The 18498-nt window shown below is 33.2% G+C and overlaps 2 protein-coding genes across 2 annotated transcripts; both read right to left on the bottom strand.

Moving 5' to 3' along the window:
* Window positions 1-9498: 9498 nt before the first annotated feature.
* On the bottom strand, window positions 9499-12219 carry LOC128039265 (uncharacterized). The gene is made up of 2 exons (XM_052627673.1): window positions 11264-12219; window positions 9499-11190 (listed from the first exon to the last, which is right to left on the bottom strand). Exon 1 carries the CDS (start codon window positions 12152-12154, stop codon window positions 11438-11440), a length of 717 nt encoding a protein of 238 aa, XP_052483633.1. The 5' UTR covers window positions 12155-12219; the 3' UTR covers window positions 9499-11190; window positions 11264-11437.
* Window positions 12220-14530: 2311 nt separating this feature from the next.
* Window positions 14531-16237, bottom strand: LOC105779999 (hypothetical protein). The gene is made up of 2 exons (XM_012604051.2): window positions 15785-16237; window positions 14531-14788 (listed from the first exon to the last, which is right to left on the bottom strand). The coding sequence occupies exons 1-2, from the start codon at window positions 16111-16113 to the stop codon at window positions 14731-14733; spliced, it is 387 nt and encodes a 128-aa protein (XP_012459505.1). The 5' UTR covers window positions 16114-16237; the 3' UTR covers window positions 14531-14730.
* Window positions 16238-18498: the final 2261 nt, after the last annotated feature.

Genomic DNA, 18498 nt, shown 5'->3' with positions numbered 1-18498 from the left:
AAGATCATCGACAAGTAACTCGGAGTTTACTATTTGTGTTTCTATAATCTTAACTAAATTATAAATTACTGCGTACTGATTTGTTTGTGAATGGTAAGTAATTGAGGTGAGAATTCTTGTTCAATTGGGTTTATTTAAATAATTTGATTATTAAAATGACTTGATTATGTATATTTGAGAAATATATGTATTTTTATGATTGTATGATTTGAATATAGATTTTGAGAAATTGTGGTTGGGTTCAAGTTGAATAAATGCTCACATGTTGATAATATTTATGAAATTGAGATATTGGTTGTATTATAATATGAAATGAAAATACTATTAACTATTCGAGCTGAGTCGAAGATTGATGACATGCTATAGGATAGGAAGTGTTTAGGGTTGCTTTGACTATGAGTCGATGAGGCACTGGGTGTCAATTTGCTTCAGTTTAATCGATGAGACACTAGGTGTTAATTTTCTTCGGTTTAACCGATGAGACACTGGGTGTCAACTTATTATAGCGTTAGGCACAATTATTTGCTTCGAATGTATCCAATGAGGCACTGGGTACCAAACTAGTGTGTTGGTTGGATCAATGTATCCGTCCGAGTCTGAGTCTTGTTAATAGGGATATAAACAATGAAATGATGTGTATGAATTGATATTGCTAAAAGAATATGAAAGGAAATAAGAAATAAGAAATGAAAGTATGATACATGAATCGAAATGGAAACATTGATATGATATGTTCCATACGCTTTGAAATTAGACTTTGTTATGGAAAAGGTTTATATACATTTTGATAATAAATTTGATAATCTTGCATGTCATTTTTATTTATTATACTTAAGGTTTGGATTATATAAATACAACTAAAATATGCTTAGTGTATGTTTTGTGACATGTCCGCAGGTTAGGTACATTTCAGTTTGTTGTCGACTCAGTATCTAACAGTGATCTGAGTCTCAAGTGTGGGTGATGTTTCTATTTTGTTATGGCATCTACCTAGGAGGTCTTTCAGTTAATAGTTTGCTTTGGTAATGTGATAACATATTAAATACTAAGTGTATAAGTGTTTATATTCATATGGTTGAAGTTTAAACTATGTTTTGGTATGTTTAGTTAAGCTTGATGATTTACATATATTTTGGTGACTTAGGTAGCTAGGTAATTAGTTCAATATGGAAATTTAGTATAATTGAGTAGTTGAATGGTTTTTTGCCTTATATTAATTTGTTTGAATTGTAAATTGAGATGTCATTTGAGGCATATTAGGTTGACATTTAAGTGTTTAATTGGATGATGTTATAGTTCTTACTTGATATGTGAATTTGGTAAGGAATGAACTTTCTAAAGATGAGATTTTTACCATATTTATTTTTAAGTATCGATACTTTGGCATCTGGTATCGATACATGGCCATATGAACAGTTTTAAAACAAACAGAATGCCAAATTGGTATCGATTTTTATTTGAGTATCGATACTTTTCATAAAATATCAATACCTTTGTTTTGCCAAGAAAACATAATTGAATTTTGGTATCGATACCAACTATGTATTTTCGAAATTCATCTTTAAACTTTTAAAATTTTCATTTCAATTCTTTTTCATGCTTGAAATTCTCAATTAGGCCCATGTAATGTTATAAAATTTCAATATGCTTGATTATATTTGATTTGATGATAAATATTTAAATAATATGTTGATTGTTGAATTTTGTTGTAGCATCTTATTACTCGGGTCTAGAGATCGAACCGGGTGAGAGGTGTTATAGACTACCTTATAATTCCAAGGTGAAAAAGAGGTTCTATACTGGTAATTGACCACCCAACTATGTGGTTAATGATTAAAAATTATGAGTAGAAGGATGTCTAGGAAGGGAGATAGGTGAAGGAAAAAATGTACGTAAGGAAGGGACAGAGTCTGCGATTATGGTGAGACACCAAATAAACTACCAAAACTTGTCGAATGGCTATAGGGTCAGCCAGGGGAAAATCGTTTATAGATAAGTTTGGGAATGAATCAAATACTGTCAACCCAGATTGAAAGAAATTGTCTTAAGACAATTAGGGAGTTAAATGTGTTTAGTTACTTTTTTTTATTATACTGACAAGTTTGAGGGTTATTTTGCGTAGTATAGTAAAGAAACTCACTAAGTTCTTTTGAACTTACAGAATTGAGCTTATGCATGCAGGACTCGATGGATGAGTAAGGATCTTGATGAGAGACCTAGCTAGACCGAAATAGATCAATGAGCAATTATTAGTTTGGTGTTATGGACATAGGAGGGGGTACCTTTAGAGGCTTCACCTAGAGGTCAAATATAATGTACTTAAACAATTCCCTTAAAGTTTGAAACTAAAGATAGTATGTTGTAATTTAAATTAAGATTCCGTTGTAAGAAGTGTAATTTAAATTAAGCTTAAAAATTGTGTTTAATCCAAATCGATCCAATTGTGGCACTTCATACCCAGATTCAATGATCGGGTCGGGTGAGGGTCTTACAATCACAATATATGACAACTACCCTTTTCTCAATAACCAGTTCGCTAAACAGGCCTCTTAACCAAATTGCTTCCTTTACAGCTGTAGTGATTGTCATGTATTCTGCTTCAATAGTTGATAAGGCCACTGTAGCTTTAAGTGTAGCTTTCCAACTGATGGCACAATTTCTGAGACAACTTGTGAGAGAACTCCTTTGATCTAAGTCTTCTGCATAATCTGAATCAACATATCTGACTAAACCATTTTATCTTCTTTCGAATTCTAAGCACATATTTGAAGTATCACGCAAATATCTAAAAATCCACTTGATTGCATGTCAGTGTAACTTACCCAGTTTTTCCATGTATCTACTAACAACACTAATAGCATGTGAAAAATGGAGGCGAGTGCATACCATTGCATACATTAAACTTCTGGCTACGCTTAAGTAAGGTATTTTTGACATGTACCTTTCTTATTCTTCATTTTGATGGAATCTAAAATTGAAAGTTTAAAATGTGCAACTAAGGGAGTACTTACTAGTTTTGAGTCTTGCATCTCAAATCGTTCGAGGATCTTCTTGATGTACCTTTGTTGCAATAAAAAAAATTTTCGGAATGTTTATCCCTTGAAACAATTTTGAGCTAGAGTAGTTAGATGGTAAATACCTATTTAAATACCTACATATCAGGTCCCTGAATATTTTAGGTCATCACATTTCAGTCTAGTGTTGCTAATATGTCAGGTGGCACCGTCAGAGCACTGTAGCAAATACCTATTTTCATAATTAATCTGTTTTCCATACTATTTTTGTAATTAATTATTATTTTTATATTAATTACGTAAAAAGAACTCCAATTTTTAACCATTGTAATACACGCAGTATCTTGGAGAGGCAAGGGGTTAAAGTGGGTAAATAATTCTAATAGCCTTTGACTTTTTTTCTAACTGGTCCGGTGAGAGTTTTGTGAATGGTTTAAGATTATTGATGAACATACGTTGATGAATGAAAAACCAGAAGACCTAAGTTGAGAATTTGAGTCAAGCCGAAATTGCAAATTAGTCCTCATATTAATGAATCTCTTTCCTTTTATGAATTTTACTTACGTTTACATTGACCCAAAGATTTTGTAATGATTACGATGATCTGGCAAAAATGACGTGCATCATTTTCTTTTCTTCCTTTTTTACTTTCAACGATATGATGTTCAAAATAAATGATATTATATTGTTATTATCAAAGGGGGAAATTACCAATAAAATCTGTTTTTTTTCAAAATTTACCGAAATGGGCCGATTTTTTGATTATTTACCGGAATGGTCTATTTTCTGGGAAATCACGTCCACGTCAGCGCGATGTCAGGGTACATGTCAAGACATCGCGTCCACGTCACGCCACTGGCGGCGTGGACGCGATGTCCTCCGCAGTGAACAAACAGTACTAACGGTCAAAAATTTGACCGTTGCCCCTAACGGTAAAAAACTATAAATACCCCACCCCTTTTTTTCACAAACAAATCCTATCTAATATTTCCTCTCTAATCCTCTCAATTTCTGTAACACCTAGACCCTTGTCCGTCGTCAGATTAGAGTTACGAGGTATTATCGATCAAAATCCAACTCGAAATTTTTTTTTAACTCAACCACGAAATTTTATTCCATATATATATATATATATATATATATATATATATATATTATCACATAACCAATTTAAAATTAAACATGCATCTTTAATCAAGTTTCATATACTAACCATGTTTCAACAATTCATCCACATCATTATCATTTACCTAATCAAAATTTAATATCATAAATCAAACATTTATCCAAACATTTATTTCATTTCAATATACTAACTATACTACATATTACAAACATAGGTAATCTACCCTGTTTGGACAGCTCTTATACATCAAAAATTGAGCAGCATATATGTATAAAATTAGACAGCATTTTTTTTTTCACCAAAAATTAGGCAGTATACATATATCAATTTGGACAGCACTTATACACAAAATTTAACAGCATGTGTATACAAAATTGGACAGCATTGATTCACCAAAAATTAGGCAGCATACATATACCAATTTGGACAGCACTTATACACAAAATTTAACAGCATGTATATACAAAATTGGACAGCATTGATTCACCAAAAATTAGGCAGCATACATATACCAATTTGGACAGCACTTATACACAAAATTTAGCAGCATGTATATACAAAATTGGACAGCATTGATTCACCAAAAATTAGGCAGCATACATACACCAATTTGGACAGCACTTATACACAAAATTTAACAGCATGTATATACAAAATTGGACAGCATTGATTCACCAAAAATTAGGCAGCATACATACACCAATTTGGACAGCACTTATACACAAAATTTAACAGCATGTGTATACAAAATTGGACAGCATTTTTACATCAAAAATTTGGACAGCATATATATGACAATTTGGGCAGCATAAATACATCAATTGGGCAGCATTTAAGCATAAAAATTAGATGAACATATACCACATTTTAAACCATTAAAGCATATGCATTAATACCAAATTCAAACTAAAAGAGATAAGCCATTTTCGCATGGCTTTTAAAATACATATGCACATTGGTTCCAAAACCAATATTTTAACTATGCTATACATGCCATATATTTGAGAACGATTTAGCAAAATACCAAAAGAAAATATCTTTAGTGTGACGAGCTTAGCTGACGATTCCCGAACACGTAGCAAACACCGAAATCTATACATCAAAATAATTATCCAACATATTGTAAGCTAATTTAACTTAGTAAGTTATAAGCAAAATAAACTCTACTATTTACCGATATCTCAAATAATATTCAACCAATTCATACTACTAAATCATCTTACCTTTAGCTTACCATATCATAAGGTAATTATTCACTTATTACTATGATTTAACTAAAATCAATATAATTATACATCCATAAACATTTCTTCAAATTTAAACACAAGACCAAATACATTATGCATTTCCTCATCATGTAATATAAAGAATCATATTATATATATATATATGATTCCAAATATAATCACCACATAGGTTTAATACCTATAAAATTTAACCTTAAATAAAACCATAATGGCTATTACTCAAAAATTCCAAGTGTTTACTCATTTTACTAATCATGATTTCTCAATAAGACAAATACTCAATGCTAATAGTTATTCGAAAATATTTAATAAGTTCGCACACTTAGTGCTCAATAATCAAACTCGCACACTTAGTGCTTTACCATTAAACTCGCACACTTAGTGCTTTACAAATTAAACTCGCACACTTAGTGCTTTACAATTAAATTCGCACACTTAGTGTCGAAAGTCAACAATTCAATACATCTTATTTCAATAATTTTATCACTACATGTATATATATATATATACCATTCAATTCAGCATAATTACATAGATACTAAGCTGATTTTTAAAACGATACAATTATATATATGCTTAATAACTTACCTCGGATGTCGTCGACTAATTGATCGACTACTCAACTACTTTCGATTTCCCTCGATCTAAATCCGATTTCTTGATTTCTTGATCTTAATCTAGCTCAACAATGGCCGAACCCTAGCCAAGCTTTTATCTTTTATTCTTTCTCTAGTTTCAAAAGTGGGAAAAGATGATATGATAATGGCTTTGTTATTATCATTATTATTATTATAACATATATTATAATATTATCATTTTTAACTTTTATTTTTAATGTATAAAAAAACATATATTAAAACAACATGTCGTCCACTACCTTATAATTTTGGCTAAATTTCAACATAAGACCTCCAAATTATAAAGACAACAACAATTAAGAACTTTTTTATTTAACCATCAATTTTTCATTCTACGTGATTAAGCCCCCCCTTTTTTTTTATTAAATTGACACTCAAACAACAAAATTAATTCATGAAACTTTCACACATGTAAATTCACACAAAATAAACACAGAATAAAATATTAAAATATTTTTCAGACTCGGATGTGTGGTCCCGAAACCACTGTTCCAATTTCCTTCCAAAATTCTCTCAAACCTATATTTAATTTCAATTTCCTCTCAATTTCCTTCCAAAATTCTCTCAAATCCATATTTAATTTCAATTTCCCCTCAATTTCATTTTTTAAAATAATTTTAATTTTTTTATATTTTCATCAATGGCCGGATCATTGATTCGTCTTGATAGGAATCACATATTGGTGGAGCAAATGAAAATGGTAAGTATTAAATTTAATTTTTAAATATTATTTAATATTTTTTTATTTATGTATTTTTAGATAATTATTAATTTATTATTTGTTATAAAAGTCTGAAGATCGGTTATTGGAATGCAATATCCGGAATATGCATGCTCCTCCATCACCGTTAGTAGAGAACTACCTGCGGGAAGCGGGTTTCTGGCACATGGCGACGGTAGACCGAGGATGCAAGTTAGACCTGAAACTGATCAGTGCGTTGATCGAGAGGTGGAGACCCGAGACGCACACATTCCATCTTCCATGTGGAGAGTGCACTATCACTCTAGAAGGTGTCCATCTGCATTTGGGATTGCCGGTGGACAGGCACCCAGTCACCGGGTCTGCCCAATTTAGCAATTGGGAGGCGGTGTGCTACGAGCTTTTGGGCGCTATTCTGGATAAAATGGATGGAGGTAAGGTCGAGATGGGCTGGTTACGTGCCACCTTCCCCGATCCGAATGAAAATTCAACCGAAATTGAAAGAATCCGATATGATCGATCATACATTCTTCAAATAATTAGAGGTTATCTGATGTCCAGCACGTCACGGAGCCGTGTACATCTAAGGTGGCTACTAAAACTCGTTGATTTTAGAGGAGCCGGTGAATTTAGTTGGGGGTCTGCAGTCTTGGCAACATTATATCGGGAGATGTGCGGGGCGACGCGACCGAGGAGAGCAAACATCGGAGGTTGCCTGTCACTACTGCAATCATAGGCACGGTTTCGCTTTCCATTTCTATGTCCTCGAGTGAACCACCCATATACATTCCCACTCGTAACAAGGTAAATTTTATATTACATTTTGGAATTATTATGTAGATTTTTTAAAAATAAAAGTATGCTAAAAATTTATTTAATTAGGTGGAACCATCCGGCAAGTTATTGTGGATTACAGTCTGAACTTGAAGATATACGGCTTCTATTGGAGCAACGGTCGGAAGCAAAAGTAAGTATTATTGCAAATAGATATTTCCATACATTTGCTAGTCGATTGATATTTAGTATTTAGTATTTAGTATTTAGTATTATGTATATAACTAATATTTCTATCATGTTCATATAGTTTCAATGGACACCATACGAGGATTCGGCAATCCGGGCAGCAATCCCGGAAGAGTTTTTACAAAATCCGAACGCTTGGCACGCGAAAGTGGTGTTGATCAACTATGCAACCGTGGAGCCCCACCAAACAGACAGAGTGCTACGACAGTTTGGATGTAGACAACCGATTCCTGCGGACCCTGAGGTGTTTGACGATCACCACAAAATCGACATTCGGCTATTAGGTACGGATTGGCCTAGATACTGGTCTGAGTATACAGAAATGTGGGAAAATTAGCATGAATATCTACCTACTAGGGAACAAATCATCGTTCCGGAGTTAGCGTGCATTCCAGAATACATGCCATAGTTTAGGATCCATGGCAAGCCGTATTTACTTACGCCAGAGGAGAGGCAGCGGCAAATACGTGTAGGAAAGGAAAGGCGCGGGCCTCTAAATCCAAGACGACAAGACTATGAATGCAGCCCCTGAACGAGACCCAGACAGTTACCCGGCTCATCATCAGCGGCCATGCAATCACCGTCCCCAATGAGAGCACCGACGCAGTCACCTGACGCAGCAATTCAACAGATGATACCCACGTAACCGCCTTTCCCTATGATGTCAGGTGTGTTTCCTAGCCCTTATATGTACCCTAACCCTTACATGTATCCTTTTTCGAATCCTATGGCAGGTTGGAGCCAAATGCCCGGTTCAGCTCTATTTCTTGTTATGCCGAGCAGACCGCCGATATCTAGGCCAGCGGCGCAGGAGGGATCGCAAGGGGGGCCGTCGAGGAGCTCTCCTTTTTACCAATCACCACCAACGTATGGCTTTCAAACACCGTCACCGTTCATGATGCAAACACCTCCACATACACTATTCTTTGAATGTGGATCATCATCCCAAGTCTGACAACCAGGTGCCGAACCGGAAGAACCACAATCACCACCGGAGGAAGAACAACCGTCGCCGGAATCTAGAGGAAAGAGGAATCCAACGCGTAACCGTCGACGGCCGCCATGTGGAATCGAATCCCCCGGGCATAGACATTGATTGTCATATTTAAATTTATTATTTGATGTAATAAAATAGAAGTTTATTTGATGTAATACGCATAGAACTTTTTTCGAGTTATTTTGATATTATTTGATGTAATAAAATAGAAGTTTATTTGATATAATAGGAATAGAAATTTTTTCGAGTTATTTTGATATTATTTGATATAATAAAATAGAAGTTCTATTTGATGTAATAAAAACCTAATTTAATTAAAAACCTAACCTAATTTAATTAAAACCCTAACCCTAACCTAATTTAATTAAAACCCACTTGCCCAAACCTAATTTAATTAAAAACCCTAACCCTAACCAAATTTAATTAAAACCCTAAACCCTAACCTAATTTAATTAAAACTCACTGCTTTAACCTAATTTAATTAAAAACTCTAACTCTAACCTAATTTAATTAAAAACCCTAACCTAACCTAATTTTACATAATTTGATAATTTTACTAACTATTAACACAATTTTGGACTTAATAATTTTACATAATTTGATAATTTTACTAACCATTAACACAATTTTTGGACTTAATAATTTTACATAATTTTACATAATGTTAGATTTGGTAAAATGTTTTGACTGGTACTAACAATTAAGAAATTAAACTAATTTGATAATTTTACTAACAATTAATACAATTATCAATTAATAATTGAATAAAATATAATTTTTTTTCTAAAATTACATTCAACTATTGCGATTAAGGCATGATCGACTTGTATGGCCTGGGTTCCTACACCATCCGCACAACTTCTGTTGACTGGCTGTTTCTCGGATATCCATATTGTTCCGTATTCTAATGGAGCAAGGTCGACCCTTTGGTTTGCGACGCAATTCTCTATCCTGTAACAGCTTCAAAGGAGCAAGAGATACGGGCGGCCACTTACGTTCATCTGGGACCGGTGGGAAAACGTGTCTCCATACGTTGTACATGTTTTCTAATTTGTACACTTCGTCCACATAACTCATCGGATCCAGACGGAGTTTCTGACAAGCTGCAATAACATGAGCGCATGGATAACGAAGTGCATCAAACTTCCCACAGTCAAAAGTCTTATTTTGCAAGTGTACACGATATTGCCCGCCAATAACACCTTGGTGCGGTCTGTCAAACTCCGTCACGCGAAACCATAAATTGTCTCAATCGTGACACACTGTGTGCATGATGTTTTCCCTAGCCTTCGCCTTGTTAATTTCTTGAACTACCTTACTGCACCATATATGGCCACCCTGCATCTGGCCTGCATAAGTTGCTGCTCGCTTTGGAAATAGCGCCACCAAACAGAAATATGTCTCTCGCACAACCGATGTTATCGGTAGATGGCGCGTTCTTTTAAGAACAGAATTTATGCATTCTGCCAGGTTCGACGTCATATGGCCATATCGTAGGCCTCCGTCGTATGCTTGTGCCCACTGTTCGAAACGTATGTTACAAAGGTAGTCCGCCCCTTCTCCATTTTGGGATCGTAAAATTGCCAACATTTTGTGAAAACGACCTTTATTTATTTCATACCCTACCAATATAAGATCATAGCGAATCTTTTATACCACTTCTACCAATAAAACTAATTCAAATTGACAAACGAAATAATACAGTTATAGACTAAATACCCATGTTGGTCACTTGTCGTCATTCGCTCTTAGATGGATATTGCCTGTAGTAGTTCGAAGCAACGTGTCTTAGGCAATATCTATGGTGTGTGCACTGCTACAAGCTTCCCTCTCGATCAAATGCAGCTAGTATACCGGCGCCCCGAGCTGAAATAACACAGATATCAGGTTGGGGGCACACATGCCTCCTTAACCTAGAGAGAAAGAAATCTCAGTCATCAGACGACTCCCTCGGTGTTATTGCAAATGCAATTGGAAGAATTCTCCCACCGCCGTCCTGTGCCACTGCAACCAATAGCCGATGAGTATACCTACAGAACATGAAGGTACCGTCAATTTGTACCAACGGCTTGCAGTATGGAAATGCATCTCGGCATTGTTTAAAGGTCCAAAATAGGCGTTTGAACACTTGGCATCCACGTACCAATCGGCCGTTGTAGTACGCATGTTCCGTTTCAAGGTCTGTGATGGCACCTGGGATGTATCTCTCTAGCACCTGACATCACTGCCATATTTCATTATATGAGGCGTCCCACCAATTATGCATCTTCTCCAACGCTTTTTGCTTAGCTATCCAAGCCTTGCGGTAAGAGGGTGTGTACCCCATTTGGCTACGGATATTGGCAATTATCACCGACACTGAAGTCCTAGGATCTGCTTTTATCGTGGGCAGTATCAAGCTAGCTAACATAGCTGAATCCATTTTGGGATGATCTTGTGAAACACCTACAGAGGGAGTACATTAAATAATGCAACATTGCAAAATAAAATTATTATTCAGATACATTAAATACTATACCCGCAGTAATGTATGTGGACCTTTGTACTTTTTTATCTCCCACAACCCTGTCATTTTCCTTAACGAGGCGACGATTTTCCATGAACATGTGTCGTCTTGCACCGCACACTTCGCCTCAAACTTATCAGATTTTGATTTAAAGACATGGTAATTAACGCTGTTTTTGATGCTATGCTATTTCAAAGCACCAATAAAACTATTCTTGTTGGTAAACTGATTACCAACTTCAAGTTCACTGAAATATACCCCCGAACTTGTACGATCGCGCAACCGGTGTGGTAGATCTGGAAACTCTAACGCATCATCTGCTGACAGATCGACATTATGCATGTGGGCTGGAGGTGAGTATGCTCTGAATCGTGGATTTTTTTCATCATCTGAACTCCTTTCAGCATCTTCACCTTCTGTTGGAATAGGCTCCGGTTCAAAAAATAATCCCACTTCTTCACCATCCGGCCCGGGCTCTCGAGGTGGATCCACATCGGAGTCATCTTTTAACCCACAATCATCTGCAGCGTACGACGTCCCCTCACTGGTTGACGTTGTAGGTAGTACGTCATCCCTTCTTCTGGGCATTTGATAACGTCCCCAATTGGATGTAGATTGCCATCCACTAGAACTTGATGCAGTTCCCCAGTACGTATTTCCAGCATCAAACGTCGAGCCACCGAAGTACATGTCCCATCCACCAACAGAGTGTCTTGCGAGGGATGTGCATTCGACACCGCTACCGAACATGGGCTGTTCCGTATTTTGTAACCCGCTAACCAAGTGTCGACCAGGGGTCGTGTATACATCTCGAACACCGGACGGAAGTACATCAGTTGGCGACGTAAATTGTACATATAACTCAATATAATATGCTCCACTAGCAAAATGAGTCTGCACCATTGCCTCCAAGCTACGAGCACCTTTTATGTCGAACGAGTCATATGTCACCGGATCAACACAAGAACAAAATCGATCGTGATTGATGAACTTTCATTGGCGTCGTTCAAGATTTTACGCCTAATTCTTTTACGAAGTTCACAAATCTATGTTCGGTTAAATGACAATGCACCGTATTCTCCGACAAAAAACAACACCATTCTCGGTGTGGCAAACCTCACCATCGTAGTAAATAACAAAGACTAATCGTTCACTCATTTTGAAACTCTAACTTTCTTAGCCTCTCTAAATTGTTTCGCTATGACTTATGCATTCTAAGAACATTTTCGCCTAATTTATAGCCTCATTAAACTTACTATCAGTAGCAAAACCGCGTCCACGTAGGGCGCGATTTCACAATTTCTTCTCAAATAGCATCCTGGTAGAAGTGATTTTATACTATTTGCTCAGAAACGTCAAAAAAAATTATTTCTTACATGACCAACTGTAGCAAAATCGCGTCCACGAGGGCACGATTTCACAATTTCTTCTCAAATAGCATCCTGGTAAAAGCGATTTTATACTATTTGCTCAGAAACGTCAAAAAAAAATATTTCTTACATGACCTACTGTAGCAAAATCGCGTCCACGAGGGCGCGATTTCACAATTTCTTCTCAAATAGCATCCTGGTAGAAGCGATTTTATACTATTTGCTCAGAAACGTCAACCCGAAATAATTTATTCCGGGACTTAAAAACCCTAAAAAGCCTGAACCCTAAACCCTAAAAGCCAAAAAAACCAAACGTGAAAAAACATCAAAATCGAGTCCCCCGAAACGCGCTACGTGTCAGGACATCGCGTCAACGTCAGCGCGACCTGCTGACACGTACCCTGACATCGCGCTGACGTGGACGCAATTTCTCGAAAAATGGACCATTCCGGTAAATAATAAAAAAATCGGCCCATTTCGACAAATTTAAAAAAACGGTTTTTTTTTGGTAAATTACCCATTATCGAAGACCAATATTCAAGTTTTGATAATGTAATCTCCTTTCCTAAATAATAATAAATCCAATATAAAAAAAAGTATTCATGTGCAAACAAAGGCGGCTAAGAGAAAAATTGCCAATAATAATCAATAAAACATCTATTGAAATCCTTAAAGTTGAAATCCTACAGTGGTTTCGATTAATGCATATAAGACTCAATTCATACTACAGTGGTTTAGGCTGCTAAGTTGGCACAAAACAAAATTCAAGCTTCAATTCTGATTTTCTCATTCCTCTTGCAATTCTACCAAAATTAATCCATTAAAAATAAATATGAAAATTCATATTTGAAAAAGTCAATCACTCGAATTTGAAGACTTGTGCTGACCTCAAGGGCAAAAAAGAAATAAAAAATCCTAAACCAGAGCAATTTCAATAATATTATGCTCTAAGTCCTTGTACTTTTTATACATTTGAAATTTAATCCATTTATTAGTCTTTCTATTTTTAGGTTTCAAAATTCAAATCCGGTTGTTACCACTGTTAAAATCATTTTGTTAAATTTTCTAGTGTGATATTTTGAAATAAAAGAAATATTCACTTAGCGACCATATTACAATATATATATATATATATATATATTGTAATAAAACTAAATTTAACAAAAAATATTTAATTGTGTCAATAATTAGACTTGTATTTTTAAATTTGAAAAATAAAAAAACTAAATTACTTGAAATAAAAATAAAGAAACTAAATTCAGAATATGCAAAAATCATAGGGACCTAGATCAGATTTTAGCCTTGCTAGGTGGTTTGGCTGCTTCTGGCCTTTTCTGTTTTAGTTTTGACTTTGTGGTGTCGTGTACAAGGGTCTGCTTATATCTCGGACCAAACCCCATGTTACGTTTTATTTCAATTATGAATATATTTTACCATTAAAAAATAATATATGAAATCATTTAAATTAAATAAATTGAGAGTAAACTCACTAAACTATTAGTGAGTTTACATTTTGATCACTCATCTATAAAATGTTAATTGAATTATTTAAAAGTTTTTATTTTAAGTCACTAAATTATTCAAAAGTTTTTATTTAAATCATTAAGTTGTTAAGTTTTTTTTTTTAATTTGACTAGTGAACTCCAAGTGACAATTCAACAACACACTGAATCAGTACCCATTCACGAGTAGAAAAAAGTTATTTGAATTTTAGTTTACAGATTCGTAATATTCAAAATCGTTCCATAACAAGAATTGAATTGTAGCAGAAAAGTGGAATGAAAGCTTTCAATTGGTGCAACAAAGAAAGTCATACAACAATAGCTTTAAAAGTTTTCAAATAATTCAATAATTATTTTGTAACATTTTTTTTAAAATTAAATGATCAAAATATAAACTAAACTCAAAATTTCCAAACTCAAATCAACCCCATCCCACTAATTAATCAACTTTAACATAAACCATAGGTTGTTGATGTTAGGAAGGATATGAAGGAGGAGATGAAACGTTTGCAAATGTTACAAGATTAATACTTCCTACTATTATATACGTAGGAAATGAAAATTTTACAATAAATTACTAGCAAAGGGTCCATGGAATTAAAGATTATTAGAACATGAAAGGTGTAGGGGAAAGCCCAGGTAGGACCACTGGCACCGATTTTCGCCTGCAAATTTTACCCAAACAACTCTTAATATCTAATTTACCACCCAAAAAACTCATACATGATAAATTGTACTGATTAAGTTGTCTATGAAATTTATTTTGAGGAAATAAATAATAATAATAATCCAACCACGAATTAATTGTAGATATTTTCATGGTCAATTATGCCTGACCACGCATTTATTAAAATACAAAAAAAGATTTAAATCTAGTTTTAGTCCTTCCACTCTGCTGAAATTTAGGATTTAAGCCCTCTAATTCTTTTCCCAGCTACTCCCTTTAACTTAATTCGACATAATTTGATGCCCTCTACTTTTATAATGTTATCAATAAGTCCAAATTGTAAACACTTGAGCTACCGAACTTAGAATGATGGCATAAATTTATTTTTTATTATTATGGTCTATGCACTTGGGACAACAAGAAAATTCAATTAACTATGTTCAACTAATAATAAATTTACATATTAACCGAATACTTTAAGATTGTTTAAAAAATCCACATGAATACTTTAACAACAACTAATGTTATTATTAATTTGGATCTACTAATATCATTATAAAAGTAGATGGTCAAAGATTAAACGTGTGTTTAGTTGGGTAGAAAATTGGAGAAAGAAAATGAATTTGAGGTATGTTTGGTAAGAAAAATAGGAAGAGTAATCATTTATGGATAAAAATTAATAATTTCAAATTGGAAAGATGAGACAAAACAAATGAAAGAGATATGTATATTAATTTAAAATTATATATTTTTCAAAAATATTTTATTTTTCAATTCTACTATGGATGGAAATAAATAAATTTAACTCTCGAATTTTAACATGCTAAAAAGATTAAAACCTCAATTAAACCTAAAAAAAAATCAATTTCTTACCCAAAACATAGCAACTAATTAAGTAAATAACTCAATAATTTTTTATTTTCTTTTACCACAAGAACTTAAGGAAAGAAAAGGTTTAAATTACTGTGAAGGAAAAAAAAGGAAATGAAATTACCCCGTGTCATTGCTATAGCTTCGAACATGAACTTTAGAACGTGAACCACCGGTGGTCTTCCTCTTCCCCACCTTATCTACCGTCGTTTTCGTCGCTTCCGACGGCGTTTTCTTCGCCTTGACGTTATCCTCCGTTATCACCCGCAACGTAGGCTTCCACTGCGGACTCGTCCCTGTCCTTACCCTAATCTTCTTCTTCCTCAGATCTTCCGTATCTAAAGGCATCAAGGAGTTTGTCTCCTCCTTACTTGGAGGCGTCTCCACCTCCTCCCTGATGGACACTTGAGGAGTGGTACTCCAACATGAAATCCAGTCCAAGAAAGATCTCATGGCAAACTATATAGATTTGTAAGTACCTGCGCGTAAAAGTTATAGTGAACAGAAAGGAAAAAGTGAAATGAGTGTGGAGAAGGAAAAGGGGGTCTACTTTATTCACGAATTTAAAAGAAAAGGATTGGACTCTAATTTCATTTTTAAGAAAATCCATTTAATTGCATTATAATTAGTTTTTAAAATTTATGGATAATTCCTGTTTTTAAGGATTTTTAATTAGATATACATTTAAAAAACAATGCATAAGATTACACATGGTTTTACGACGTGGTGTGGGAAATGCCAAGAAGTGTGGGTCTGCCTTCGTTGACGGAGTGAGGGCTTGGATGCCCAGTTTGCACTCCAAATTTATTACCAGAAAACAACAGTTTTTGTTTTTTATTTCGGGTTATTCATGTGTTTTAAAAAGATTTTATTTAAAACTATTTAATAGTCGCAGTTACAACAAAAAATTGCTTTAAACTTATTATTAATTAAAATTTTGATAAATTATTTTTTACTTAATTTTTGAAAACCTTTTATTAAAAACAATTCTAAACAATATTTCAAAATTTAAAAACTTGTAAATTTATTTTAAAATAATATTTCAAATTTCCGAAACTTTTAAAATGAATAAAACTTTTGATAAATTGTTTTTATATTTTAAAAGTTTTAAAAATATATACACAAATTTTATTTTAAAATAATTTAGTTTTAATATTATCAATAAAGTGTTATTTCAATTTTAGAAATTTAATTTTCAACCTTTTAGTTTTAAGAATAAGTAAACATCCATGTAAAATTAAAAAAAAACTTCAAAACTGTTTAAAATTCTCTTGCAATTTCTTTAACTCTAACTAAAATAAGGAAAATATAAAATATATGAGTTTGATTTTTAAAAAACCTAGAAGATAGGAAAAATATTTAATGAAAACGAAAATAGATTGAAAAAGTTGTTGCAGTCAAAATTTAAATTAAATATATTTTAAAAAATAACTCCCTGCAAAATTTAAACTAATCAAAATTTACTAATTTAAAAAAATATTTAATCATATAATAAATTATTCTAAAACCATTAACTCCTTACAATTTTTCCCTTAACACTATTCAATACTAAATTTGCTTCAAATTATATTCATAACGGAAAAAAAATAGGAAATTTATATGATACGTATTAAATTTAAATTTAGTAATTTTATTTTATGGATAGAATTGATTAAAATTCAAAAAGAATAGAAATGTATAATTTAATGCATTTAATAGACAATGTTAAATTTATTAATTTCCATTTTATTGAATTATATTATAAGAATTAAAATTAAATTTATTAAATGTATTTAATATAATTAAATATTTTAAAATTCCATATGAAAAAAATTAAACAATACACTGGTACTCCAATGGCTTACAAAGATGCAAAAAAAAATTACTTTTTCTTGTTTAATAAAAATATGATTTTATTTTATTTTATAACGTTTCACGAATGTTTAAAAATTATGGGATTACCTTTCTGGTCACCGTAAAAGAAGAATTACATTTGTTAAATTTATTATTTCTAAAATTATTAATTTTAAAAAATTATCTATTTAACTTTTTTATTTATAAGTGATTATAACAATAGTTTAAAATTTTAGAGAGTTTTTAAAGAATAAATAACTTATGATTTTATTACCAGAAAAATTAATGAATAATTAAAACTAGAAAATAAACAGAAAAATATAATTACACCACTTGTCGCAATTTTAATGTATCTTATTTTCTATGTATATATTTATAATATATTTATTTCTTTACTTAATTATAAAAAATAATATATAATATATACACGAGGTTCATGAAGACCTTTTTTTGGTAATAAAAAAGGATGCACTAAAAACAATGCCTATCTGAAACGTACATTGGACCTACAATTTGTAGTCGCATCACAATTGAGGTGGTGCAGGACTTGCGGCATAGGAAAAGGGAAAAAGTGCAGCGCCGGAGGAGTACCTAAAATCAATTTTGCCACGGTATTTGCTACCCAAGCACTTTAACCCTCCATTGGCGCCTACAAAATTCCTGTATTTCTTTGACCAAAACGGAGAAAGCATCCATTATTCATCAGCTCCACAGCCTCTTTGCTCTTCTCCATTTGCTCATGAATCCTATCAAAGAACCGAATCGTGAGTATTTCGTTTATGGTTTCTGTGACCATTCAATCCAAAAGTAATGGGATCATCATCACCACGATGAACTTTCTTCAACTCTAAGCTTAGAAGACACCTGAAATCTATTTAAAATGATGAATTGCTATTATATGCTATAATTTTAAATAGTTTTAATAAAAGTCAAAAGTGGGAGTTAATTTGAAATCATCTGAAAAAAAAAATTAAGGTTGTCATGGGCCAGGAGTAGTTGGCATAA

This window comes from Gossypium raimondii, chromosome 1 (assembly GCF_025698545.1).
Source record: "Gossypium raimondii isolate GPD5lz chromosome 1, ASM2569854v1, whole genome shotgun sequence".
NCBI classification, from domain to species: domain Eukaryota; kingdom Viridiplantae; phylum Streptophyta; class Magnoliopsida; order Malvales; family Malvaceae; genus Gossypium; species Gossypium raimondii.
This window is presented reverse-complemented; position numbering and strand designations above follow the sequence as displayed.